This window comes from Lynx rufus, unplaced genomic scaffold, assembly GCF_022079265.1.
Source record: "Lynx rufus isolate CCGP_SWC_20201006 ecotype Redwood Valley unplaced genomic scaffold, mLynRuf1.p SCAF_25, whole genome shotgun sequence".
Classification (NCBI taxonomy): Eukaryota; Metazoa; Chordata; class Mammalia; order Carnivora; family Felidae; genus Lynx; species Lynx rufus.
Genome location: NW_025814840.1, coordinates 7,213,998 through 7,240,041, shown reverse-complemented (window position 1 = coordinate 7,240,041; position 26,044 = coordinate 7,213,998). Strand labels below are relative to the sequence as shown.

Here is a 26,044-nt window from a genome sequence, read left to right as displayed (position 1 = left end):
AAGCAAATATTTTAAGTCTGCAGGTTATAATATTCGTCAGGCCCGTCTACAGATAATCTATAGCCAGGAACATAATTTTACTATTAACATAGAAAAATGTTACTTAATATTAGTTGCTAAACAGTTGGTGATGATTCCCAAAATGCCCAAGGCCTCGACCAGTTTCGATCTCTCCTGTTAAAAGAATTACCTTAAGTTGTATTAAGCGGCAGACTACCGTCTGTGGAGACGATAGGTGAAGGATTCAGTTTCATTCCTTGGAGAGTAAAACAAAAGTGACTGGCAGCTTTTGTCCTTTGGAAGAAGAGATCATTATCTGTTTGGAAAAAGGCGTGTGCCCTTTTGGATAAAACTTAAGTCTCAGTAACATCAAAACGGTGTTTGCTGCAGCCTGTTTTTGTTATTGTTGTTTAATGTTTATTTTTGAGAAAGAGAAACAGAGCACAAGCGGGGGAGGGGCAGAGAGAGAGACGGAGACACGGAATCCAAAGCAAGCTCCAGGCTCTGAGCTGTCAGCACAGAGCCTGATGTGAGGCTTGAACTTATAAACCGTGAGATCGTGACCTGAGCTGAAGTTGGACACCCAACGACTGAGCCACCCAGGTGCCCCTCCCGCAGCCTGGTTTGAAGAAGTTCTCAGTTTTCTCTGGGCTGTTCTAATGTGCTGTAGTGCTCTGTTAGCTTGTGAAGGTGGAGGGCATTGGACCATTTTGTCAACCATGGATCGAGTGGCGTGAGTTTGGATGTCAAGGGGATCCTGAGCTAGACCTTTGCGTGAAGGGAGAAGGCACAAGCATGCTGTAATTTTATAGCCGTCACTGACACTGAACTTAGGAAGTGGCGCCTTCCTTTCCTACCATTAACATGTTGGGGAACATTTTAGTGTGGGCCGAATTAGTGTGTTGATTATCACATACAAATGTAAATAATAAAATGACATGTTAATTTCCAGGAGTTCTTCTGTATGGGCCTCCAGGCTGTGGTAAAACATTGATTGCCAAGGCCACCGCCAAAGAAGCAGGCTGTCGATTTATTAACCTTCAGCCTTCAACGCTGACGGATAAGTGGTACGGAGAGTCTCAGAAACTGGCTGCTGCGGTCTTCTCCCTTGCCATAAAGCTACAGCCTTCCATCATTTTTATAGATGAAATAGGTATGCGACTTTTCTGTGTGAGCATTTTATAACGCCATTTTTAAGGGTGGTATTTAGATGACCAGATTTAGTTTTCAACATTTATTAGGGCAAATTAGTAATACAAAAGAGATCGCCAACATCCTTATATGCTGTGTATAATTTATTCCAGAATGAACCATAATCTGTTCATTCCGCTGCTCGGTAGTAGTTTCCTGTCTTCTCCATATTACAAACATCACGCGGTGGACATCTGTGTACGTGTTTCGTCATGTACATGTGCTTGTCCAGGCTACATGCCCGAAAGTTGAACTGTTAGGTTGTGTGACATGTCTGTCTTCAACCTCACTAGGATTACCAGTTGTTAAAAGTGGTTTTACCTGTTGTCACTCTCTCCGTTATATAGTTTCCCTGCATACCCCTAAAATTTATTTTTTCAGATATTATCATTGATTGATTTTTTTTTTTTTTTTTTTTTTTGGTCAAACTAAAGAACACGAATTATCATTGTTTCGTGTTTCCCTGCATTGCTAGTAAATTTGGGCATCTCTTACCATGTTGACTAGTCATTGAGTTTCCTTGCTTATAAATTGTCAGTTTTTCTTTGGGGTTATTTGCATTTTCTTGGTAATTCTTTGTTGATATTTATTATGATTGCAAATATTTTCTAGACTGGCTTTTCACTTTATGATAATTTCTTTTACAGAAATTTAAATTTAAATTTAGTTGTATCTATCTTTTTATTATGATTTATACTTTCTGTGTCTGGCTTACAAATTTCTTCCCTACCCCCATAAATATCCCTCTTTTCAAAATATATATTGTGAAGTAGGACTCTAATTTCATTCTTTTCCATATAGACAGCCAATTTATAAAATAGATTATCTTTCCCTATTTGTTCATGACTTTTATGTTAGTATACTTTTTCTGTATTTATGGATCATCAGTATTTTTGGTTCTGCTCCTGGTATGGTAAGTCATAATAAAGCTATGGTGATTGAAACTATAGCTTTGAATTAGCTGTACTATTATATGTAATGTGATAGACTTTACAGAAATATAGAGAGAAAAGTGGTGTAGATATATAATACTTTGGTTACTTGTCTGTCTTGTGTGTCTCATCAGTTTATTACAGCGATTTTGGAGTTTTGGTGTGAATTTTGCATAAAAGTGCTTATAGCTAGATTTAAAAAAATTTTAATCTAAGACACTTTAACCAGGAGGTGTGGTCAGTCTACCTTTATTTTGATAGCTCATGTATTTAGATTTATTTCTGCCACATTACGTGTGCTTTTTTATTTACCAATCTAGTGGACTTTTCTCACTTTATCCCCTTTTCCCTGCTACAGGTTTAGAAGTAACATACTCTTTTTCTTTAGTGAAACATTTAGAATACCTACTTGCCTTGAAAGTCTAGGCTAATCATTTCTGCCCTCCTCCCAAATAATTCCAGGGACCTTAGAACTCTTGAACACTAATCGTTCCACTCATTCCTTACATGTTAACATTTTCTCTTATTTTACAGTCTCCATAGTGGTTGTTATTTCTGTACTGGCAGTACTTGTTTAGAGACCACGTCTGCCAGTTTCTTTGCTCACTGTTGCTTCTTTACAAAGCTGCCTTTTCTGGATTTAATTCCCTTCACTGAAGTCTATCAAAGTTCTTTCAGCAAAGATCATGAATACAGTAAATTCTGTCTTTGGGTGAAAATGTGTTAATTCTACCTTCACTCTTAAATGATAACAGAATTATTTTTCTTCAGCATTTTGAAGCTACAAGTCCATTGTCTTCCAGTCTTTCTTGTTGCTTTCAAGAATTCTGCTTATAGTCAAATATTGCTTTGTAAGTAATTTTATCTTTTCTCTCTAGTGTTATTAGATTTTTATCTTGTTCTCCTGTTTGATTATGGTTTTTCCAGGTCTGTATTTATTTTTATTATCCCACTGAGACTTACTGTGGTTCTTAATCTGATGATTCGTGGTTTTCATTCCAGAAAATTTCTCAGCCACTGCGTATCTTTGATTGTGGCGAGACTTCCATTTTATGTATGTATATATTTATATTTATGTATGTATCTACCCTCTCTACTTAATTTTGAGTCATTGCCACATCGAGTTCTCCCATATTTCATCAGTTCTAAAATATACCATTTTGTTATTTACATTTTAACCTTTCTGAAGTTGGGGTAACATGTTATAATTTAATTGGCAGAGTTTTTTGAGTATTATAACTTACTTGGCAACATTTAAAACTTTGTTGATACATAAAATAGTGATACAACTAAAACATCAATCTTTAAGTTTTAAAAAGCAGTTCTTTGCTTGGCTATGTTAACCTCACAGCCATTGGGTTTGTATTCTGTTGATTGCATTTGAACTTTAGAAGTTCTATTTGGTTCTTTTTTAAATTTCCCTTTTTTCACTATAGTTGCTTTTCTGTTTGAATTTCAGTCCCTTTTATGTCTTGTTTTTTTTTTGTTTTTGTTTTTGTTTTTTAAGTTATTTATCTTGGGAGAGACAGAGACACCATGAGTGGGGGAGGGTCAGAGAGAGAGGAAAAAGAGAATCCCAAGCAGGCTGTGCTGTCAGTAGGGCTCAAACCCACAAACCGTGAGATCACGACCTGAGCCAAAACCAAGAGTTGGACGCTTAACCCAACTGAGCCACCCAGGCACCACCCCCTCTTATGTCTCAGTTTTAAGCATACTGTTTTTATATATAGTTTTTTTGGATTGTTCTGTTGTCTGAAATTCTACTTCTCCTTTGTATTGTTAAGTGTTTCATACTAACGTGTTTCCTTGGCTCATTTCTAACGTTAGATAGCCTACAGCTTGTTTTTATAGGAGAATTCTGTGTTGCCTAAGAACAGTCAGAGTGCTTTTCCTACCTTCCACTTAGAGCCTGTGTGTGGAGTCTGATCATTCAGGGCTAATTTTTATGATAATTTCTCAGTGTGGATGTTCCTAGACTGAATGACAGCACAAATCCAGTCTTCGTGCCTGAGGGAGAGCCCCTGTGACCTTAGTTTTTTATTTTTCAGGGGAGACCTGTTTACCCCCAGAGCACAGACAAGACAGACTTGGTCTTTAACTCCCTGCAGTAGTGAGCAGGATTTTTTTTCTTGTCTACACTTTCTGTGAGTGTACATCCTTTTGAGCAGCTTGGTTTCAGCGTGGACATGAACGCCGAGGCGGTACACGCGTCCCTGCCTCCCTGCCGTGTCCACAAGTGCACGTGTCCACAGTTGGCACAGACACCTCATGCTCCCACCACATATTTCCTGAATTCTGACCGGTTGTATTTCTATCTTTCTTACAATCTCAGATATTCGTTAAGCTGTTTTTTTTTTTTTAAACTGGGATCTGTTATTTAGAACCGTTTTAAGTTTACAGAAAGCAGAACGTAGAAAGTTCCCATACACACATCCCCTACACACACAGTTTTCCTATTATCAGTACTTTGCATTCGTGTGATACATTTGTTATAATTGATGAGCCTGTATTGCTACATTATTAATCACTAAAGTCCATAGTTTATGTTAAGGATCATTCTTTGTGTTTATAGGCTTTGACTAATGCATAATGTCATGTATCTACCATTACTGTATCAGACAGAATAGTTTCACCGCCCTGAAAACCCCCTGTGCCCCACCTGTTCATCCTAAACTCCCAAAGTCCCAGCAGCCACTAGTCTTTTTACTATCTTGCCTTTTACAGAATATTGTAATTGGAATCATACAGTATGTAGCCTTTTCGGACTGGCTTCTTTCACTTAGCAATATGCATTTAAGGCTCCTCCGTGTCTTTGTGGCTTAGTAGCTCATTTCTTTTTATGGCTGAGTAATATTCCATTGTGTGGTTGTACCACGGTTTGTTTATCCATTCATCTGTTGAGGGACATCTTGGTTGCTTCCAGTTTGGGGCGATTGTGAATAAAGCTGCTAACAAAGTGATGTGCAAGATTTTGCGTGGACATACATTTTCAGCTCAATTGGGTAAATGCCTGGGAGCGCGTTTGCTGGATCCTACAGTGAAACTCTAGCTTTGTAGGAAACCACCAAACTGACTTCCAAGATGGCTCTGTGATTTTGCAGTTCCACTGGCAATGAATGAGCGGTCCTCTTGCTCAGCATCCTGTCCATCACTTGATATTATCAGTGTTTTGGAACTTAGCCATCCTAGCAAGCATGTAGCGAGCGGTATCTCATTGTCATTTAAAGTTACAGTTCCCTAACGACATACGACGTTGAGCATCTTTTCATGTGTTTATTTGCCATCCGTGTATCTTTGAAGTGTGTGTTCAGCTCTTTGGCCCATTTTTTAATTGGGTTGTTTTCTTATTATTTAATTTTATGTTCTTTGTATATTTTGGATACACACTTTTTATCAGGGAAGTATTTTGAAAATCTTTTGTCCTAGTCTGTGGCTTATTTCTACTCTCTCTCTTCTCTCTCTCTCTCTGTCTCTCTCTCTCACTGTCTCTTTTTTTAAATGCTTATTTTTGAGACAGAGCATGAGTGGGGGAGGGGCATAGAGAGAGCGCCACAGAATTCAAGGCAGGCTCCAGGCTCTGAGCTGTCAGCACAGGGCCTGACCCACAGCTGGAACCCACAAACCATGAGATCATGACCTGAGCAGAAGTCAGATGCTCAACCAACTGAGCCTCCCAGGCGCCCTGGCTTATCTCTTCTCTTACCAGTGTCTTCCACAGGGAAGAATTTTTAATTTTGTTTTTCTTTATTGAGCATTTAAAACATTTTTTTTAGCTTGTTTTATTTTTTATTTTTTTAAATTTACATCAAAATTAGCATCTAGTGCAACAATGATTTCAGGAGGAGATTCCTTAGTGCCCCTTACCCATTTAGCCCATCCCCCCTCCCACAACCCCTCCAGTAACCCTGTTCTCCATGTTTATGAATCTCTTCTGTTTTGTCCCCCTCCCCCTCCCTGTTTTTATATTATTTTTGTTTCCCTTCCCTTATGTTCATCTGTTTTGTCTCTTAAAGTCCTCATAAGAGTGAAGTTATATGATTTTTGTCTTTCTCTGACTAATTTAGTGTAATACCCTCCAGTTCCATCCACGTAGTTGCAAATGGCAAGATTTCATTCTTTTTGATTGCTGAGTAATACTCCTTTGTGTGTGTGTGTGTATGTGTGTATACCACATCGTCTTTATCCATTCATCCATCAAAGGACATTTGGGCCCTTTCCATACTTTGGCTATTGTCAGTAGTGCTGCTATAAACATGGGGGTGCATGTGTTCCTTCGAAACAGCACACCCGTCCGTATCCCTTGGTAAATGCCTAGTAGTGCAATGCTGGGTCGTAGGGTAGTTCTATTTTTAGTTTTTTGAGGAACCTCCATACTGTTTTCCAGAGGGGCTGCACCAGCTTGCATTCCCACCAGCAATGCAAAAGAGATCCTCTCTCTCCGCATCCTCTCCAACATCCGTTGTTGCCTGAGTTGTTAATGTGAGCCATTCTGACAGGTGCCAGGTGGTATCTCCTTGTGGTTTTAAATTTTTTTTTAATTTTTTTTTTTTTTTACATTTATTTATTTTTGAGACAGAGAGAGACAGAGGATGAACGCGGGAGGGTCAGAGAGAGGGAGACACAGAATCTGAAACAGGCTCCAGGCTCTGAGCTGTCAGCACAGAGCCCAACGGCGGGGCTCGAACTCACGGACTGCGAGATCATGACCTGAGCTGAAGTCGGCCACTGAACCGACTGAGCCACCCAGGCGCCCCTCTCCTTGTGGTTTTGATGTGTATTTCCCTGATGATGAGTGATGTGGAGCATTTTTTCATGTGTCGGTTGGCCATCTGGATGTCTTCTTTGGAGAAGTGTCTATTCATGTCTTTTGCCCATGTCTTCACTGGATTATTTGTTTTTTGGGTGTTGAGTTTGATAAATTCTTTATAGATTTTGGATACTAACCCTTTATCTGATCTGTCATTTGCAAATATCTTCTCCCATTCTGTCAGTTGCCTTTTTTGCTGATTGTTTCCTTCGCTGTGCAGAAGCTTTTATTTTGACGAGGTGCCAGTAGTTCATTTTTAAGCATTTTTAAATTTTAATAATGCCCAACTTAACTGTTTTTTTTTTGGATCGATTATGCTTTTGGTGTTGTATGTAAAAACTCATCACCAAACCCAAGGTCATGTAGATTTTCTCTTATGTTATCTTTGGACGTTTTGCAGTTTTGTGTTTTACATTTAGATCTAGAATCAATTTTCAGTTAATTGTTGTGCACAGTATAAGGTCTTTGTCTAGATAGATTTTTAGCACATGGATGTTCAGTTCTAGCACCATTTGTCAGGTATGCATTAACTTTAAAAATATTTTTTTCCCAACTTTTTTGTTAGTATTTACATATATGTCTTTTTCCATCCTTTGCAACATTCTGAGCTCTTAGATTTAAAGTGTCTCTTGTAAGCAGCACACATTTGGGTTTCCTAAGTGTCCAGTCTGATTTCCTAACCACCTATGTAGGTACTCTAAGACCATTTACATTTAACATTTTTTCTTTAATTTTTCTTCTATGTTTATTTACTTTTGAGAGAGAGACAGACAGAGCGCAAGTAGGGACGGGGCAGAGAGAGAGGGAGACACAGGTTCCCAAGCAGGATCCAGGCTCACAGAGCCTGACGCAGGGCTTGAACCCACGAACTGTGAGATCATGACCTGAGCTGAAGTTGGACGCTTAACCGACTGGGCCACCCAGGCGCCCCTACATTTAACATTTGATGTAATTACTAATATAGTTAGGTTATTTATACTTCTCCAGCATTTTAAGTTTTTTATATTATTTCAAGCAGCTGTCTTGCCAGAACCAACTTCTTAGTAATGAAGATGATTTAGGAATAATTGATAGCAGAATTATGGTGGTTAGCTGGCAGCTGTACTGACACATATTATCTTTAAAAAGAAGCAATTTAAAAATGACTACATTTTCTACCTCCAGAGTAGATGGGTTAGTTTGGTACCTAGTCCAACAGTGGGACGGATTGTATGAAACTGAAACTACAAAAGAAAATCCAGAATGTGTATTTGTCATCCGAAGACCCTGTAAAAAAAAAAATTTTTTTTAAGTTTGGACTAAAGCATTTCTGTGTAACTCACACGTATGATTGTAGTTTCAGTGCTAAAATGCTAGTTATTTGAAGGGATAGAAGACAAAGCACTTGAAATAGGATTATACTAGAAAATCTAGGACTTATGACTGTCTTTTTTTCATAATTAGGAGGTACTGTTCCTCCTACCCCTCTTTAAAAGCATTTCATGTTCTTTGTAGATAATTGGGAAGACAGCAAATAGTTCAAGAGAACATTTAAATTGTCCTCAAGTCTGTCACTGAGAGATAACTAAAGCGATTAGCGTTCTGGTGTATTTTCTTGCTGGCTTCTTTACATTGTGTCACGTATATGCACATGCCTACGAGCATGTGTGTTCGAAACCATTTTCTGTCCTGCATTTCCCATGGAATGGTGTTTTGACATTTTTCCAATGCCGTTTTTCTTTATTTCCAGGAAAAGCGTGTGAAGAAAAAGAGTGTGACCCACAATTAAGAATACATAGGATGCACATAACCTGGGATGTTAGGGCCAAAGCATACAGACCTTCCTCCAAGACACCACTTGATCCGTATCTTCTAATTACCCGATCCTGTACTTCTTTACATATGTTGGCATTAATGTATTGATAGGAAAGAATTGAAGATTGGGAGTTGATTGCGTTTTAATTTCTTAATTATTTGCCAAAATTGTTGTATCAGACCAATGTATGAAAAGGCATAGTTGAACTCTTTGTCTTGTACTCTTTCACAAATTTGTTAGCTTTTGATTTTTTGGTTAATGATTTGAAGTTTTACGATGAGTAAATAATTCAAATTAGTTTCTAAGGTTGAGGACTTCTTCCTTCTAGACTCCTTTCTGCGAAACCGTTCAAGTTCTGACCATGAAGCTACCGCCATGATGAAAGCTCAGTTTATGAGTCTGTGGGACGGATTGGATACTGACCACAGCTGTCAGGTGTGTGAAAAAGAAATCTGCCTTGAGCCGGTGGTGGTGGTGGGTGCTGATGGGGGATGGGGGGCAGCAGTGGGTGCTGGTGGCAGTGGCGACGGGTGTGGGGGTGGCGGTGGTAGTAGGAGAAAATTTAGTGGGCTACTTCTTAGGCTTTTTTAGAGAAGTTTTTTGTTGTTGTTGGTTCAGTCATTTGTTAGTAAAACTTTATCAATTCATTTAATAATTTATTTCATATTTCACTGATACAAAATGTTTAATACTTAGTTTTATGGGCCTAGAAAAAAAATTTTTTAACTTTTTGGTTGGTTTTATTTATTTTTATTTATTTATTTTTTATTAATTTTATTATTTTTTTAATTTACATCCAAATGAGCATACAGTGCACCAGTGATTTTAGGAGGAAATTCCTTAGTGCCCCTTACCCTTTTAACCCATCCCCCCTCCCATGACCCCTCCAGTAACCCTTAGTTTGCTCTCCGTATTTAAGAGTCTCTTCTGTTTTGTCCCCCTCCCTGTTTTTATTATTATTTTTGTTTCCCTTCCCTTATGTTCATCTGTTTTGTCTCTTAAAGTCCTCATAGGAGTGAAGTCCTATGATAGTTTTCTTTCTCTGACTAATTTCACTAGGTATAATACCCTCCAGTTCCATCCACGTCCCTGCAAATGGCAAGATTTCATTTTGATTGCCGAGTAATACTCCATTGTATATATATACACATTTTCTTTATCCAATTATCCATCGATGGCTCTTTTCATACTTTGGCTATTGTTGATAGTGCTGCTATAAACATGGGGGTGCATGTGTCCCTTCGAAACAGCACACCTGTATCCGTGGAGAAATGCCTAGTTGTGCAATTGCAGGGTTGTAGGGTAGTTCTATTTTTAGTTTTTTGAGGAACCTCCATACTGTTTTCCAGAGGGGCTGCACCAGCTTGCATTCCCACCAGCAGTGCAAAAGAGATCCTCTCCAACATCCGTTGTTGCCTGAGTTGTTAATGTGAGCCATTCTGACAGGTGCCAGGTGGTATCTCATTGTGGTTTTGATGTGTATTTCCCTGATGATGAGTGATGTGGAGCATTTTTTCATGTGTCGGTCGGCCATCTGGATATCTTCTTTGGAGAAGTGTCTAGTCATGTCTTTTGCCCATGTCTTCACTGGATTATTTGTTTTTTGGGTGTTGAGTTTGATAAATTCTTTATAGATTTTGGATACTAACCCTTTATCTGATCTGTCATTTGCAAATATCTTCTCCCATTCTGTCAGTTGCCTTTTAGTTTTGCTGATTGTTTCCTTCGCTGTGCAGAAGCTTTTTATTTTGATGAGGTCCCAGTAGTTCATTTTTGCTTTTGTTTCCCTTGACTCCAGAGACGTGTTGAGTAAGAAGTTGCTGTGGCTGTAGTCAGAGAGGTTTTTGCCTGTTTCCTCTTTGAGGATTTTGATGGCTTCCTGTCTTAGATTTAGGTCTTTCATCCATTTTGAGTTTGTTTTTGTGTATGGTGTAAGAAAGTGTCCGGATTCATTCTTCTGCATGTCGCTGTCCAGTTTTCTCAGCACCACTTGCTGAAGAGACTGTCTTTATTCCACTGGATGTTCTTTCTTGCTTTGTCAAAGATTAGTTGGCCATACGTTTGTGCGTCCATTTCTAGGTTCTCTATTCTGTTCCATTGATCTGAGTGTCTGTTCTTGTGCCAGTACCATACTGTCTTGATGATGACAGCTTTGTAGTATAGCTTGAAGTCTGGGATTCTGATGCCTCCTGCTTCGGTTTTCTTTTTCAAGATTGCTTTGGCTATTCGGGGTCTTTTCTGGTTCCATACAAATTTTAGGATTATTTGTTCTAGCTCTATGAAGAATGCTGGTGTTATTTTGATAGGGATTTCATTGAATATGTAGATTGCTTTGGGTAGTATTGACATTTTAATAACATTTGTTCTTCCTATCCAGGAGCATGGAATCTTTTTCCATTTTTTGTGTGTCTTCAATTTCTTTCATAAGCTTTTTATGGTTTTCAGTGTATAGATTTTTCACGTCGTTGGTTAGATTTATTCCTAGGTATTTTATGGTTTTTGGTGTAATTGTAAATGGGATCGATTCCTTGATTTCTCTTTCTGTTGCTTCATTGTTGGTTTATAGGAATGCAACCAATTTCTGTGCATTGATTTTTATATCCTGCAACTTTGCTGAGTTCATGAATCAGTTCTAGTAGTTTTTTGGTGGAATCTTTTGGGTTTTCCATATAGAGTATCATGTCATCTGTGAAGAGTGAAAGTTTGACCTCCTTCTGGCCGATTCGGATGCCTTTTATTTCTTTGTGTTGTCTGATTGCAGAGGCTAAGACTTCCAGTACTATGTTGAATAACAGTGGCGAGAGTGGGCATCCCTGTCTTGTTCCTGACCTTAGGGGGAAAGCTCTCAGTTTTTCCCCATTGAGAATGATATTAGCGGTGGGTCTTTCTTATATGGCTTTTATGATCTCAAGGTTGATCTTTCTATCCCTACTTTCTTGAGGGTTTTTATCAAGAAAGGATGCTGTATTTTGTCAAATGCTTTCTCTGCATCTATTGAGAGGATCATATGGTTCTTGTCCTTTCTTTTTTTAAAACATTTTTTTTAATGTTTATTTTATTTTTGACAGAGAGAGACAGAGCATGAGTGGGGGAGGGGCAGAGAGAGAGGGAGACACAGAATCTGAAGCAGGCTCCAGGCTCTGAGCTGTCAGCACAGAGCCCGACGCGGGGCTCAAACTCACAGACTGTGAGATCATGACCTGAGCCAAAGTTGGACACTCAACTGACTGAGCCACCCAGGTGCCCCGGTTCTTGTCCTTTCTTTTATTGATGTGATGAATCATGTTAATTGTTTTGTGGATATTGAACCAGCCCCGCATCCCAGGTGTAAATCCCACTTGGTCATGGTGAATAATTTTTTTGATGTATTGTTGGAGCCGGTTGGCTAATAATCTTGTTGAGGATTTTTGCCTCCATATTCATCAGGGAAGTCGGTCTATAGTTCTCCTTTTTTAGCGGGGTCTCTGGTTTTGGAGTCAAGGTAATGCTGGCTTCATGTTTGGTAGAATTCCCCTGGAAAGCCATCTGGGCCTGGACTCTTGTTTTTTGGGAGATTTTTGATTACTAATTCTATTTCCTTACTGGTTATGGGTCTGTTCAAATTTTCTATTTCTTCCTGTTTCACTGTTGGTAGCTTATATGATTCTAGGAATTTGTCCATTTCTTCCAGATTACCCATTTTATTGGCATATAATTCCTCATAATATTCTCTTATTACTGTTTTTATTTCTGCTGTGTTGATTGTGATCTCTCCTCTTTAATTTTTGATTTATTTAGGTCCTTTCCTTTTCCTTTTTGATCCAACTGGCTAGTGGTTTATCAATTTTGTTAATTCTTTCAAAGAACCACCTTCTGGTTTTGTTGAGAAGTTCTTTGTTTTTGTTTTTGTTTCTAATTATTTATACTTACCATTAAGTGATGGGGATCTGAAAGAATGGTTTGTGTATACTTTTGGTCATTTTGAGGGTTTATGTTAAACACAATGTTAAAAGATTGCCTAAGTGCCTGAAACAAATACTACAGAAAAGAAAACCAGGGTGAAGTCTCTCCTCTGAGGGAAAGGAAACAACTAGTGGCCGTGGGTACTCTGTGCTTGTTTCGACCCTTTACCGTGAATCTTACACTCCCTCCTCTCAGTTCCTGTCCCCTTAGTTTCACTTTACTACTTTCATTAGCTGCTGGAACTCACACACTTTCCCACTTCCTGCCCCATGTACTTTCCTTAGGATCCCACTTTTATGAAAGTCTTTTATCCTATGCTTTGTCTCTGCGCCCTGTGGGCTCTGAAAACCAGAACCAAGGTCCCCTGGTATGGCCCCAAAGGGAAAGCCACCTGTCTTGTTCAATGTACCTCTTGCGGTTTCCATTTTCTCTTAGTTCTTTGCCTCTGAATAATCCATACTTTCCTGCCAGAACAGTAATGTATTTTCATTAAAAGAAAGAAAAAAACAAAACACCTCACCCTGCATGTTTGTTTTTCTGCCACATTACTGGAAATGGCAGTTTGAGAACCAGAACTGAAAAATGCAGCCATTCTTCACGTATCATTTCCGTCCGTTCCCCATGTGATCTTCCTATGGGATGCCCGTTGGATGCTCCTGTTTACACTGCGCGCGTTTTATCTCTCTTTCATATTTTCTCTCTTTGTGCTACATTCTGAGAAATGTTTTTATTTTTTTTAGTTTAATTTGCCAATTCTAAGTTTAGGTGCATCTCTTCTGCCAGAGTTAACCTTTTTATTGAGCTTACTTACATTTTTTAGTCCTAGAGATTCTTTTAGATCCTTCTTGAAGTCTGACGGGTCAGTTTTGATGGGCTCCGACCCATCAACTCATGTTTCCAGTTGGATTAGAGAACCAGAGTCCTGGCATCAACTAGCTGTGTGACCTTGATCAGATAATACAGTCACTTTGTATCTGAATGGAGGGAGTACTGTCTATAAAAAAGGGAAGGATAGCATCCACTGCAAACTGTTGAATGGTTTTAAGGAAGTTAAGTGCTTATAACTTGCCTGGTATAACTTAGTACCAGTTAACAAGTATTTGCTATGTGATTTTTTTTATTCCTTTAAATATGTTAACATACTAATTTTATAGTCTATTCAGCAGTTCTAACATATGACTATACATCTGGTTCTGTCCTTCTTTGACTTTATGTGGTTTTTGCTTGTGTGTTTTGTGATTTCATGGGAAAAGTCATATTTGGTAAAACTGTGCATAGATTTTTGGAACCTATGTTGAAGGTTTGTTGCTCCTAAGAGGATTTTTTTTTGTCTTCTGCCAGATTTTTTTCAACACTAGGTAAATTCAGGTCTGAGATCCAGGTTAGCTGGTGAAGAACCATGAAATCGTAGGGATTTTGTGTGTGTGTGTTTATACGTCTGACCAAGAACCAAATCTTGACTCTACTGAATGTGTTTTCTAATATTTCACACTGTTTCAGGCCCTCCTACTTCATGAGTCCCAGCTTTATGTAGGGTGGCCTCTTATCATTAAGCCAGTGCAAGCCCCACTGCCTAAGATCTGTACATTTCTATGTGGTACGTGGGCAGCTTCTACCCTCCCTTGCCTCCCTTATGTGTAGGCTTCACTGTTGGCCTTATCTTAATTCCTTTACGTTTTTGCAGATTTGTTGATTGATTGAGATTTTTTTATACTTTATTATTTTTGTTTTATAGCTGGAGGGCTTAAGGATCTCCTACATCCACCACATTACCATAAATCAAAAATTAAAACACCATCCTTAAAGAGAATATTAAGCCACATGTCCTCCTTCTACATCACCTTTATGAAAATATAATTTCATTATGAGGGAAAGTTGCCGTTAGTGTTTGGGTGATAGAAAACAAAGTACAACATCTGTAAATTTAGGTGACGGTAATAGAAACAATGTTATTAGTAATTGGTGCTAATAAATCTGTTCAAAATGGGAATAGTTTACAGGTTTCCAAAAACTGATTATCCTCCTAAGCAACAGTATTGAAAACACTTAGACTATTGAATAGTTAGCCCATGTAAGAGAAAATCGTTTAATATTATTTCGTATCAGAGTGTAGTTTTAGAAGTCAAGAAAATAGCATTTGGATGAAGTATTCTCCAGAGCCACACAGCATGGTTCTGATATGAAACAACACTGAGTTTCCAGAACCGTCATTCTTTATTACACTAATGGTAATAATTTACTGTTTTCACTGTGATAAACCTTCATAGCAAATGAAGATGTTAATTTTTTATAAAGCTGACAAATTTTTTCAACCTTTTTTGTGCGTTGAGGGGATTAAAATTGATGTTAACTTGAATATTAGTTTTAGACATATTCTTTCATATGAACGAACCAGTCAGGCTTTCTCTAAAATTATCTATTCTGTGGTTACGGATCAAGCCCAGTACCCCAGCTTTTTCTTGTATGTGTGATATCCTACAGTGGAAACAGAGGTAGCCGAGTGGCCCAATCAGACCCGCCACCCGCACTGGGGGTCCGAAGGTACCCGCCACCGGCACTGGGGGTCTGAGGTAGCCGCCACCCACACTGGGGGTCAGAGGTACCTGATGACATGTTCTTCATCTGCTAAGACATGAGACATACAAGTTAACTGTGTATGTAGGGTAGTTGCTGACGTAGGTAAAGGTTTCAGGCATATTTTTAGATCTGATTATTTTAAATGTTAAATGATAAGGCATCACATGTTTTAAAGATTCTAAAAAGTCAACCAAAGCACTAATTTTTCTGCTTAAATACTAAAACAGTACTGTTTCTTCCCATTTTGGATATTTGCTCATTTGCACTAGAGTTAAGATGTGTGTGTACAGTTGATCCGTTTTTGCCCCTTAAAATCACTGCTTGAAAGAGCTTCTTTAAGGGAAACAGGTAGTTTGAATCACTTGCTTTTTCTTCATCCTGAGTACCTGTTATCATCCTGTATGTATCCATTAGACTGTGTTGTGCTGGATTTGTTTAGATTTCTTGATCCTAATTTTTAGCATCCTATCTGCCATACTGGGTTTTGCTTTGTTTTTATTTTAGGTTGATGTGGTCAGTCTTCCGCAAGCTTCCATATCACTTTGAATCTCTTCTAACATATAATGTATACTGTATCTCAAAATGTTCTTCTACTCATACATTATCTTATGCAATTAGTTCCTTTGATCACTTTTAGGACTTCTTTGGTTTACATTTGATGGAAATTTTACTTTACTAATTTTATAGGGTTGTGGAAAGTCAAATTTGAAAAATAGGTAAGAGCCTTAATATTTTGATTTTAGGACCACTTAATTTAAATACAAAATTGCATTATATTGTGGAACTAACATTTCTCAAATTTACCTTTGTATTTACATTTTTTCCCTCTAGGTGGCAACCTGTCAACAGTTAAATTGAAAATAATTTGTCTCTTGAATGGCATTAAATGTAGAGTAGAAGTAGAGTATAAGGTTTAATGGATCTTTCAGCATGTTCTGGAAGTTAGATTTCAGATTATTTCAGAAATTGAGAACCTCTTAGGCTGAAATAAAATTATATTAAAGAAAAGTTTCCATTAGAATACTGATAAATTTCATTTTGGGTAGCAGATGTGGGCTGTTATTGGGTTATATAAAAAATACCAACAATAATGTTAATATTGAGGGCTTCCAGAAATTAACTTATTTTGGATATCTCTGTCTTTATTTGTGTTGATTTTTCATGTCTATATCCTTTATGAGTAAAGTGACATAGGCCCAGAGATTGGCAGGTCACCAGTATTTTCTTTTCTTTTTTTAAAAATTAATTATTTTTTCAGTAATCTCTACCCCCAACATGGGGCTCAAACTCACAACCCCAAGGTCAAAAGTCACACACACTACCGACTGAGCCAGCCAAGCACCTAATTCTTTTTTCTTTTTTAAATTCTGCCCAGCATTTATCTGATTAATTTTTGCCCTTGTTGAAAGTTTGATCACTTGAGGTTTTATTGTAGCATTGAGAAGACATCACCGGCGGGGCTGACAGTGCCGTGAGATAGTGGTGTGAAATCTAGAGGAAAAAGTACACGATACCTGTTACCGCCACCAGAATCCTTAGACTCAGGGGAAATGATTTAATTTTAGTATCGAAGGACGTGAAGTGTCCCCTGTATAGACTCCCAAGCTGTAACCTAAATGGCTTTTAGTTATTCAGTGTGTAGCCACTGAGCAACCATATATTGCAAAATACTTTCTATTTTAAATCTTCATAATTCTTCAGTAACTAAACAGTATATTAGTTACTAAAATTCTGGTGAAATGCATCAGTCTTACACTTTTGCCATCATTGGATCCATTTAGGATTAACTTTGACTTGTATGTATAAATTTTTGAGTAATACTAGATTAAAGTCATTTTTTAAAGAAGATGTAAACACTCCTTATTTTTCCATAGCTTCTGAGCCCTAGTAGTAATATCCTAAAAGGTGCATTATCAGTGGATTTAATGCCTTGTGTTTTCTTTCTATGCCCACCCAGGTCATAGTTATGGGGGCCACCAACCGTCCTCAGGACCTTGACTCGGCCATAATGAGAAGAATGCCTACAAGGTTTCATATCAACCAGCCTGTAAGTGCTTGTGATTGATGTTGTGCATTGTTAGAGACTCAGCTTTTTACAGGAAAGGAATGATTTGGCTTTTAATTTTTTTAATGTTTATTTTTTATTTTGGAGAGAGACAGGGTGCGAATGGGAGAGGGGCAGAGAGAGAGGGAGACACAGAATCTTTAGTAGGCTCCAGGCTCCAGGCTCTGAGCTGTCAGCACTGAGCCTAACGCGGGGCTCGAACCCATGAACTGTGAGATCATGACCTGAGCTGAAGTGAGGCATTTGACTGATCCACCCAGGCACCCCAGGAATGATCTTTTTTTAGTACGATTGACTTACTATTTATGGCAGGCAGGAAAGGAATGGGGTAAGAGTCCCTATAATTATTTGTCCTTTCCACTCTGTCTTGCTTTTTTTCTTCTGTCCTAAGATGAGTGTCATTTGCCTCCCTTCAGAGTCTATACTTACCTTGTGTGCTTAGTCACCTGTTTGATTTTCTTTAGAATGTAGCAAGTTGTCTGAGAAGGTACATAGAAAATTGAAATTATAATTTTGGTTTGGCACAGGATAAAATTAGGAGGGATGGGGTTAAAGAATTGTTCTGTTCAGAAGGCTGACAAATCGCTTCTCGGCCTTTTGGCTCAGATCAAGTGCAGAAGGCTGACAAGAACTGATTTATCTGATTGATTATTGTCAATTGTAATCTGTGCTTCCCTTTGATAGGATTAATGATTAACCAGTGGCTAAGATATTACACTTTAACTTAATGTAGATGTAAGGGTGTACTGGACCAGGACTGTCTTCTTTCTAGCATCCTTTTCTGTCAGTTAAGAAGTACCCTCGAGTAGGTGATTATAACTTGCTGGTACTCTACATAATTTTTGCACAGAATCCTCAAATCTTGAATTTTGGGTGCCTTTCCATGGAAGAGGGAAAAAATAGGGTTGATCATTGAAAATGTGCACCATACAGTCAGTCCGCGTGTTACATGTATGGCTGTGTAGAGGGATTTTTAGTGTCAATCCTTTCAAATTTTGAAATAAAAGATTATAATACCCCTGAGAGTCTCTGGCTAAAAAACATCGGTCCCACTGTGTATTCCGCAACTTACCAGTTTGTGGCAATAAACATGGTTTCCTAAAATTGAGGGTTGTGGCCTCTTACTCTGATCAGTTATTTGCTGTAGCTAAGACCTCGGCCTCTGAGAGAGAGAACATGCTCAGAGTGAGCCGCTCTTAGAAGATTTACCGCTACAGCAATGGAGAAATTCACCTTGCTGAAATTCACACTAAATTTATTTAGCGTGACTAGCGTTGAGCACTGGTTTGTGTCAGGCACCCACCAGACTCCGGGGAATGGAGCACGGCCCCTGTCCTCAGCTCTGGGTGGCACGGGAGGCAGACACGTAAATGAATGACATAAAAGATACTTACCAAAAGAATGTTTGAAGAACTGAGACCCTGAAATGATGCTGAAAGCCAATAATTCTGTCTGAGTAGTGGTAAGCTTTACAGAATCCAGGATGGCAGGAGTTTGATACGCAGGGGAGGCGAGGAAAGGCAAGAATGTGTGGAAGGTAATGTGTATTTGCTGAGACTCTGGGGGTAGTTCAGGCAGGGCGTCCGGGAAGCAGAGGGACCCGAGGCTGGAGAAGTAGGCTGCCGCCAGGTTTGCGTGGCTTTTGTCTGCCTTGCCTATGAATCGGGCTTTTGCGTTGGCAAGACAGCAGGACGTTTTTAAAGAAAATTAATTTCCTTCCCTCGGCGGATCTGAAGACAAAGATTACATTGATGGGATCTCTGTCTGGAGTCCGACAGGAAACAGGTTTTTGATACACACTAGAATAGAACAAGGATACAACAACTCACAAGGTAGCCTTTACTACAGTTCTCATTTTAACATATTAATTGTGTTAGTTACCAAAATGGGTTGTCAGACTTGTTACAAATTTGTATGCTGTTAATGTACAAACTGGGATTTTGTAACCCCCTTTTCATTCCATTTTTAGTGGATACATATACTCTATAGGGTAATTTTCTTCTTATTGCAGAACTCTGAGGTCGAAGTATCTGATTAACCTTACCTTAAAACTCTTCTCCAAATTAAGTGGTTATTCACAAAAAGTAGTCATTGGTCATCACATAACATACCAAATTTATCCTCATACTTAACCATCTTGAGTTACGGGAACAGCAGGGTTCGGTTGTGTTTTTTCCGGTCACTTGATTTGATACTGGTGGTAACTAGCTGTGTCTTCAGTGGTTGTGAGAACAAGAATGAGTTCAGCCATAATACATTTTTAAAGCCTTTATATTGACTTTCTATGTAAGGTATCCTATCAAAATGCCTGTTCTGTGATACAATGTGAGCCATCATCGCTCGGGTGGAAAGTATATAAACACGTGTACCGCCAACGCCAAACAAAAACTGACTGATACAAATTAGCGAGTGAGGGAGTGGTGTGCAGACGTGGAGGAACTGAGCCTACATCGCTGCCATCCTGTCCAATTATGTAAATGAAGAAAAGAACATTTGCCAGAGCCGTAGAGGAAAGACATTGAAGGGCATGTTATTTCCCAGACATTGTGCTAATCGCTGGGGATTCAGAATAAGAAGACAGGAATTCAGTAGGTTGACCACAATTACTCTAGAGTCTAGAATCTAGACCTTGCTTAGCCAACATATTTTATGATTTTTGTTAGAGTTTCTGGCGTTTCCTGCAAGTATTGTCAGATAGTTTACAGAGGAAAGAAGAAATATCACAAAAACTAGTTGATCCTTATTTTTGTTAAATGCTAACTGGAAATGATTCTGGTTTTAGGCTCTAAAACAAAGAGAAGCAATCCTGAGACTCATCTTGAAAAATGAAAACGTAAGTAGAAAATGACATTTTCCCCCAACCTGTAAATATGTTTATGTTCATAAAACCGTTTTAGAAATGAAAAAGTAATTGGAGAATAAACAGCTTTGTACTTGACATAAATCACTGTAAAACTGTTGGCCGTTCATGTAACGCATTAGCCATGGTCCATTTGAACTAATTAAAGATGGTCTGCTTTTTTTAAAAGTGCTGTGTTTCATATCTTTGATATTTTTAGGCTGTTCTTCAGTTATATAAGATACATTTATTTTTGTACAGCAGTATGGGTTTTATTTATTTGATTACGATATTTTTTGAAGTTGGCAGTTGAGATTTAAAAGGGTATGATAATCAAAATTTAAATGGGTTCTGTATTTAAGGTCACATCCTTCAGAATTAAAACATGTACGTTAAATGGTATTCAGAGAAGAATCCCACTTCTCCTCCTACATTTCTTCTGTGTCCCTTCAGATGACCCAGTCTATAACAGCACGTAGGATATACTGTTACTCCTTTTCCTTTTCCTACATAAGCCATATTAATAAACTGCATACCCTGTCCTATGCATTGCTTTTGTCACTCATCTTGGAGACCTTTCCATATTAGCAGATAGTGCCTTTATTCTGTGCGCTCAGTCGCTCTCTCTCGTTCTCTCTCTCGTTTTTGCGTTGCATAGGACTCCACTGTCTGGATATACCACGATTCATTAAATCAGTGCCATATTGAAGAACATTCAGGTTGATTCCAGTCTTTTACTACTACAAAAATGCCGCATTGAATAACAACCTTGAACATATGTCACTTCACACTTGTCCAGGGATGTTAGTAGGGGTGATTTTCCAGAAAAGGAATTGCTAGATCAAAGGATCTGATTTAGAATTTTGGTAGCTCTTGCCAAATTCCACGCTGATGTACTCTCACACCAGCAGCGTTAGCGCCTCCCCGGCTGCCTTGCCGACGAGTGCGGTGGGGCTTTGTGCCCACGTGATCTAGGTGGAAAACGGTATCTCATTGTATTTTTAAGGACGAAATGAGCATTTCATGTTTAAGAGCCTCTTGAGGTTTTTTTCTATGAAATACCCATTCATATTCTTGGCCGATTTTTCTATTGCAGTGTTCTTGTTCTTAGGGATTTATAGGAACTCTAATATATTAGGGAGAATTCTCTTAGTTTATACGATTTGAAGTATTTTTTCCTGGTTTGTTTTTCTTAACTTACTGGGTTCTTTTCCCCCGTTTTTGGCTTCTGAGTTTTGAATAACATGGCATTCTTCATCATCCTAAACTTTGTATCTAAGCTCCATTTGAGGGGCGCCTGGCTGGCTGAGTCGGTGGAACACACGACTCTTGATTGCGGGGTCATGAATTCAAGCACCACATCAGGCATAGGGCTTACTTAAAAAAAATAAGTAAATAAAATAAACTCACTCCTTGAACTTGCTGTCCAAACTAAAAAACCTGGTAGATTCCCGTAGGGAGGGTTGCTTGTATTTTGTGGTTTTCCTCCATGAATCACTGTCAGGGTGATTGTGCCCCTCGCTGCCCTACTTCCCCACTCCCCAGGTTTCCCATTGTACTGCATCTGTGAGTATTTTAGTTTCACTTCTAAAAGAAATAATTCTTTTCTTTTTTGACTTAATCTCATAACCATTATTACACTTAACAGAAAAAGGACAATAATTCATTATTATCGTTGAATATCTAGTCTGTTCAAATTTCCTGCTGTCTCCTAAATGGCTTGTTTCTTATTTATTTTTTTGCCATGTATTTGACTCAGGATCCATATAATGTTCATAATCCGCCATTATCTGATAGTTTCTTTTTAAGTTTTATTTATTTTGAGAGAGAGAGAGAGAGAGAGCGCACATGTATGTACGCACATGAGCCGGGGGAGGGGTAGAGAGAGAGGGAGGAAGAGAATCCCAAGCAGGTTCTGCACTGTCAGCACAGAGTGTGATACGGGACTCAAACCCACGAACTGTGAGATCATGACCTGAGTGGAAATCAAGAGTTGGACACTTAACCGACTGAGCCACCCAGGTGCCCCAATAGCTTTCAGATCTCTTTTAATCGTAGGCTATAGATTATTCCTTCATCTCCCCCCCTTTTTTCCCCCCCACTTTCTTTTCAGTGTATTTGTTGAAAAATCCAGGTTGGGTTCATCCACATTTTTCTGTGGTCTGGACTTTGCTGATTGCACAGGAGCAGTTGTTTCACAGCAAGTAGGGTGAGGCGCCCCTGGTCCCTCAGCCCAGTTCCCTGGATATTTTTGCTTATTTTTCTGTATTAATTTTAGAATTAATTTGTCTCATTCAGGAAGAAACAAACGCTAGATTTTTAGTGGATCATAATTCAAGAGAATTAAGATCTTTTTGATGTTGGATCTCCTATCCAAAAACAAGTATGGCTTTTTGGTTGTTTTGAGTCTTTCAGTAGTGTCCTGTTCATTTGTTTCTTTAAAACATATAAAAAAAAGACATAGGCTAAATTGCAAAAGTGTAAGGAACCTAGCAAATTACACAGTTACTAACTGTTTGGGGGAGCATAGAGCTATTTAATAAAGAGATAAATGCTATGCAGCCTTTTCTTAAAAACTTCATGTGCGTGAAATGTTTTTTGCAATTTCAGGGAAATTCTTAAAACTCTCCAAGTGTTCTAGGGAAAGAACTCCTATAGGAGCATGAAATCAACAACTTCCATTTGCCCTTTAACTGATTATTTGGTAACTACTTTCAAGACATCGTGTCGTTGTCTGTGCTGTTTAGGGGAAAGACACTTAATTGGTAAACCTTTAACAAAGACAGGCATCAAGGAGCAGTTCAGAAAGAAAACAGAGGAGATAAAATAATGCCGCAAGTTCTTTAAGTTAGGATGGCTATGATGTGGCTTGACATTTATCAAATGTTAGAAGGTAATTGCTGACAATTTTGTAGAGACTTCGAGTTAATACAATTATTTAATTTAAAAAAATTTAATGAAAGATGGTATTGCTGGAAGTTTAACATTTTTGAACCATGTGTATGTGGTTTAATAAAGATATAGATGACGTAGATGATTCACGTATAGATAATGAATATAAATCATAGCATTTAAGCTCTGTCTCGTAAGATAGCCATACTTCACATAGGCTGTAATGTTTTCACATTTAACTTAAGAAACTCCTCATTATTGGGGTGCCTGGGTGTGGTTCAGTCAGTTAAGTATCTGACTTCAGCTCAGGTCTTGATCTCACAGTTTGTGGGTTCGAGCCCCACATCGGGCGCTGTTGCTGTCAGCGCAGAGCCCTGCTTCAGATCCTCTGTCCCCCTCTCTTTCTGCCCTAACCTCACTCTCCTGTACTCTATTTCTCTCTCAAAAATAAACATTAAAAAAAAAAAAAAACTCCTCATTTCTTTTTTTTTTTTTTTTAATAAAGTTCATTTATTTTGAGAGAGCACACAAGCAAATGCAAGCAAACAGGGTAGAGGGGTGGAGAGAGAGCCGGAGAGAGAATCCCAAGCAGGCTCCACGCTGTCAGCAGAAAGCCCGATGCAGGGCTCAGTCCCACAAACTGTGAGATCATGACCTGAGCCGAAACCAAGAGTTGGATGCTCAACCAACTGAGTCACTCAGGCGCCCCAGAAACTCATTGTTTCTGAACTTTGATTTCAGGGGCGCCTGGGTGGCTCAGTTGGTTAAACATCCAACTTCAGCTCAGGTCATGATCTCACGGCTCGTGAGTTCGAGCCCTACGTCAGGCTCTGTGCTGACAGCTCAGAGACTGGAGCCCGCTTGGGATCTTCTCTCTCTCCCTATCTTCCCTTCTCTCTCTCTCTCTCTCTCTCTCTCTCTCTCTCTCAAAAATACCTAAACATCAAAAAAAATTTTTTAATAAATAAGTTAACTTTGATTTCAGTATTCTGCTTTTTTTTTTTTTTAAGAGTAACATCTTTGGAAATCCTTTTAGACTGACATTTGTCATGGGTATAAGGAATTTTTAGCACTCTGTTTCTTAAAGTACAAAGAATTAGTGTCCATTTTTGTGACGCAGAGTATGAATGCTCTGGATAATTGTTCACACAAGACCATCTTATTCCCCACTAGCTGCTGCTTGTATGCTGAAGGCATATTGTTACTTCAGTAGAGTCTGAAAGAAATTAATGTAATTTTGCTAAAAAGATGCCTCAAGTGATAGTGTTTTCCAGTCTTCTCATGTTTCTTTACTAATAGGTCCTTAACAAAACTTAGTCATTGAAAACAGATGGTGTGGGGCACCTGGGTGGCTCAGGTAAGCATCTGACTTGGTGTCAGGTCATGTTCTCAGAGTTTGTGGGTCCACGCCCCACGTTGGGCTCTCTGCTGTCAGCGGGGAGCCTGCTTTATACCCTCCCTCTCTCTCTCTCTCTCTCTGTCTCTCCCCCACTCGTGCTCATCCTCTCTCAAAAATAAATAAACATTAAAAAAAATTAAAACAGACAGTGTAGTGGTTTTGGCTTAAAGTTTTAAGTATGAAAGGATTAGAACTAATAAAATGTATACATTATACAGGTTTCCTGTCTCTGTACTGAGGAGACTTGAGTTTTTTCCCTAGAAACAAATCTGAGTTTATACCTTTTCCATAATGTAGCAGGAGTGGTTATTAACAAGCGTGGGCTTTGGAGACCAGCCTGAGGGTCCCACCTTCTGGCTTCAACCCTACCTTCTGGGGGACCTTGGGCAAATAGCGTTCAGTGTCCCTATGCCTCATTTTTCTTACTGGGAAGGTAGACGTAATGCCAACAATCTCATAGAATCGTTTTGAGAATTTAAATGCTACATGTAAAATGCTGAGAGTACATGCTTGTGTGCCATCCATGGTAGACAGAGGAAATAAGTGCTGTTCCTTCGGGCCGTGTTAGAAAGTTGTTCATTTATTTCAGTATCGTTCCCAGTACGAACCGTGAGCTCATGACCTGAGCTGAAACCAAGAGCTGCACGCTCAACCGAGTCACTCAGCCACCCCAGAAACTCCTCGTTATTTCTGAACTTTGATTTCAGTACTCTGCTTTTTTTTTTTTTTTTTTTTTTTTTTTTAAGAGTAGCACCTTTGGAAATCCTTTTAGGATGACATTCGGCACGGGTATAAGGAATGTCTAATGAAAACAGTTCCCATGACTTTTTGGTTTATCTACTAGCTGTTATAAAAAGGGTTACTTTCCAATTATTTGCTGTGTACCTAGCATAGTGGTGAGATATACATTGTTTTACTTAATCCTCAGTTCATCTGAGGAGCACATGTTGATACTATTGTACGTTGAGGAAACTGGAACTCAGAGAAGTGCTATAATAAATTGCCCAGGCCGATGTAGCAACGTAGTGATGGAGCCTTTCCCTCAACCGTTATGGCATGCTGCCTCTGTTCATCTTGCTCCCCTGCTGCCCGGAATCTTCTCCTCTTTGATATTTTCTCATACTTGCTTTGTTCATCTTTATCGCTGTGTCGTGCACGAGATTTGTGAGTGGTTAGAACATAGTGTGGCCCGACAAAGTATGGCCGAAAGATGGGGTGGAGGTGTTGATTGTTTAAATGAGGAAGTCAAATTGTTAATATTTCAGAGTACAATTTGGAAGGTGTTAAGTAGGTTTTTTTTAATGTTTTTTTTTTTTATGTTTATTTTTGAGAGGGGGGAGAGACAGAGCATGAGCAGGGGAGGGACAGGGGGTAGGGGGGACGCAGAATCCAAAGCAGGCTCCAGGCTCTGGGCTGTCAGCACAGAGCCCGACGTGGGGCTCGAACTCACAAACTGTGAGATCATGACCTGAGCTGAAGTCAGCCGCTCAACTGAGACACCCAGGCGCCCCTTATTTTTTTTACCGTTTATTTATTTTTGAGAGAGAGAGTGTGTGTGAGCAGGGGAGGGACAGAGAGAGAGGGAGACCTAGAATCCGAGGCAGG

The 26,044-nt window shown here is 39.0% G+C and overlaps 1 protein-coding gene and 1 pseudogene across 2 annotated transcripts in view; both read left to right on the top strand.

Moving 5' to 3' along the window:
- ATAD1 (ATPase family AAA domain containing 1) overlaps window positions 1-26,044 on the top strand; it is a 56,923-nt gene that overhangs the window by 24,586 nt on the left and 6,293 nt on the right. For both annotated transcript variants that reach the window (XM_047088650.1, XM_047088649.1), the window contains exons 5-8: window positions 953-1,153; window positions 9,054-9,160; window positions 17,202-17,291; window positions 20,092-20,142. In XM_047088650.1, coding sequence (XP_046944606.1) covers window positions 953-1,153; window positions 9,054-9,160; window positions 17,202-17,291; window positions 20,092-20,142 — 449 coding nt within the window. The remainder of the gene's footprint in view (window positions 1-952; window positions 1,154-9,053; window positions 9,161-17,201; window positions 17,292-20,091; window positions 20,143-26,044) is intronic.
- LOC124518910 (uncharacterized) lies at window positions 17,891-18,052 on the top strand (annotated as a pseudogene).